Here is a 3118-nt window from a genome sequence, read left to right on the forward strand (position 1 = left end):
AACACTATTAAAGAAAATAAATTTGAAAATTAATGAAATAACATGTAAAACAATGTAAATGAAAAATGTAACAAATTTGTATACGTTGGTTTAGTTTGGCTATATATGGATCTACCATTTAAATCCGACAGCCGCAAAAACTAAAATAAAGAAGAAGAAGAAGAAAAAATGTCAAAAAATTAATTTTTACACATATTTTTAAAATTTTTCTTATATTTGGATTTTTTAGCGCCAGATGAAGGGGTCTCTATGAAGGGGTATCAACAATATATTTTTGAATTTTCCTAAGACTAGTGAAGCTACTTTTGGAGAATACAGTAGAGTCTCGCTATAGGCCATCGCTCTATAGTCCACAATTTATCGACCGTTGATTTCAAAACACTGATTTTATGTTAGGTTATGTTTTTTGTACGAAACAAGCATAATTATTTTAATATTTTTGGCAAACTTTATTAAGTAGTTGTGATAATTGTGATCCATAATGAAGAGAGCAAGGACAAGTACCACAATCGCAAAGAAAGTGGAAGCCGTCGAGCAATTTCAATACTAAAAGTCGTTGATAATTTTAAAAAATTACATGGACTAGTGCGACCCAAGTGTCAAATCTGAAACCAAATATGGACTATAACGAGACTCTACTGTAGGAGTCTCTAAAAAACGTAATTTCGTTTGTAATTATTGAAACTATGCTGAAAAGTCTGCAAGAGTTTAAAAATACGAGTGCAACAACTAATTCACCACTTCACACGTATCTTCATTTTTTATTAAGCTTGATTCTCACTCTGGTTTCAAAATCCTTTAAAATTAAAAGGAACGGTTTTTTGATGATTATACATACTTACGATAAATTAGAGAAAAAAATTATATCAAATTTATTCAAAGTCAACTGCAATTGCTATGTCATTATTTGCGAGCCATTACTTGAATTTGAAATTCCTGTAAAAATGAAGGAAAATTATTATTTTACTGAGTATTTCCTCGGAAAAATTACAACGCAATTAAGCTATAATTAATTTGAGTGTATTTGCTCCATTTATTGTCAGAATTGAACTTAAAAATTTCAACAAACCTTTTCAATTTGCCACCCGAATTAAAAATCTTAACTAAAAGTAATGTAGTCTGAAAAATACGTAATTAGACAAAAAAAAAACTTTATATATTTATAAGCACTCCCACTTCCAAAGACTTCCAAGCACTTCATTTTAACCTGTACACTACTTCCGACTAATATCTCCCCCTTGCGTATTTTGTATTTGTGAATTTCCAAAAAACACGGATTAAAAAGCTTTATTTCCTGTAATTTTTAAAAACATCTTGAACTTCCTCAAAAGACTTCAGACAAGATGGCCCGGTGCTCTTTTGAGGGCTGCGATAATCTCTATACGCCTTGTACCCGAATGACATTCTTCAACCTGCCCAAGGATCAGGCACGCAGGGATATTTGGGTAGCCAATTCCGGCAATCGACGCCTTATGATTGATTACCTAAAGAATAAGAATCTGCGAAGGATCTTCTGTGAGAAACACTTTGGGGATAAGTACAAAAAACATCAATTTCATCGAACGACACTCAAGTCTGAGGCAGTTCCGGATGTCTATAACGCCCAATTGGCTGAATTTTTTATTCAAAATGGTCAAATGTGAGTAGCCTGCTACGATTCCTTACTATAAATTATAATGAGATATCTGATACAGGGCGATTGAGACACTGAGCAATGAAAATGATACTCATGAGCCTCATGAGGAAGTTCCCGTGGCGGTTGTTGCTCCCAGTAGCCACAAGGATGCAGAAGCAGAACACAATGATATTGAGAATCTCATTGAAATTGATGAGTTTGCAGAGACTGAAAGGGGTGCCAGTGTTTCAGAAGATGCCAACCTCGAAGCCGAGGAAGCAACAGCAGATTTAGACACAGAAGCCATGCAGACAGTCAACCAGCTCATCAAGTCATACAGAACAAAGAAGCCCTTCCAGGCAGCAAGCCAGAAACAACACCTCAAAGAAGACAGTAATTCCCGGAATTCCCCAGAATTGGATCCGGAAGCTGATGCCGAAGAGACTATTCATCAGGAAGAGGAGCAGGCAGTGTATGTTGTACAAATTCCAGACTGGGAAAGTAACCAAGATATGTTATTTGAGTGTGCTCAGGCCATTCAGAAAGTTGTTGAGGAGAAACCAGGAAGCACAGAGAATATTCCAGAGCTTCCAGAGAATATCCCTAACAGTGGACAGGATGAGGAAGATCGATGTTTTGTTCTTTCACTGCTAGAACCCCTCAAGAAACTCACTCCGGAACAGAGAGCTGTGGCCAAAGTTAACATTCTCAAGTATCTCCTCGAGCTGGAAGTGGGCAAGAAGAGTGCAACTCTGGCTTAACATGTTATTCATCCATGTCCTGAACGTCCTGAACTTTAAAAATCGAAAAAATCTCAACAAATCGATTATACTGCGAAAATAAAATTATTTTAACAAGAAAAAATTGGGAGTTCTTTTTTTTTCTACTGATAAGCTGACTGTTGAATTAATGCCCAAGGAAATTATAGATTTTTTAATGTAATCCACATGGTAAGTAAAAAAAATCCTCATTTGAAATAAAGTCTCAAATAGATTCAGGCTGATCCTTGAGTTTAGTAGCGTATCGAAAAATTGAGCAGTAATGGCTCCGGCACACCTATTATCAGGAAAATTTCATGAAGTCTAAATTCGAATACCTTTCTGTCTCATACGGTTTGCATATGTCTGTCTCATTCTTTCAGACTCTTCTTCATCTTTTAAACATCACTCCAAATTCAATTTAGCTCAACCAAATTTGGAGTACGAAAGAATGGAATAACTCTTTCCGGACCGCAGCATAATGCTGCAAGCCAATTTCATCATTTTTTAATCAAAAATATCTAAGCTCAGGAATTAATTGGGGTCCCACAAAAAAATATCTTACATTTTGACATCCTTGTAGTTTGTAATCATCTACAAGAAGCAGATTTTTATCAGTTCTGAATAATTAAAAATCATTGTTTTTCACAGAATATTCATATGCTGCTTTGGGTACTCAGAGTCCCAAAAGAGACGAAAGAGATAAACACATATGCAAGGAGTGTGAGATAGAAAGGAATGTGAA

General features: G+C 35.4%; 1 protein-coding gene across 1 annotated transcript; it reads left to right on the top strand.

Moving 5' to 3' along the window:
- Window positions 1-1230: 1230 nt before the first annotated feature.
- LOC129802451 (uncharacterized) lies at window positions 1231-2479 on the top strand. Its single transcript, XM_055848260.1, has 2 exons — window positions 1231-1639; window positions 1695-2479. The coding sequence occupies exons 1-2, from the start codon at window positions 1344-1346 to the stop codon at window positions 2374-2376; spliced, it is 978 nt and encodes a 325-aa protein (XP_055704235.1). The 5' UTR covers window positions 1231-1343; the 3' UTR covers window positions 2377-2479.
- The last annotated feature ends 639 nt before the right edge of the window (window positions 2480-3118 follow it).

The sequence above is a fragment of the Phlebotomus papatasi genome, chromosome 2 (assembly GCF_024763615.1).
Source record: "Phlebotomus papatasi isolate M1 chromosome 2, Ppap_2.1, whole genome shotgun sequence".
Lineage (NCBI taxonomy): Eukaryota > Metazoa > Arthropoda > Insecta > Diptera > Psychodidae > Phlebotomus > Phlebotomus papatasi.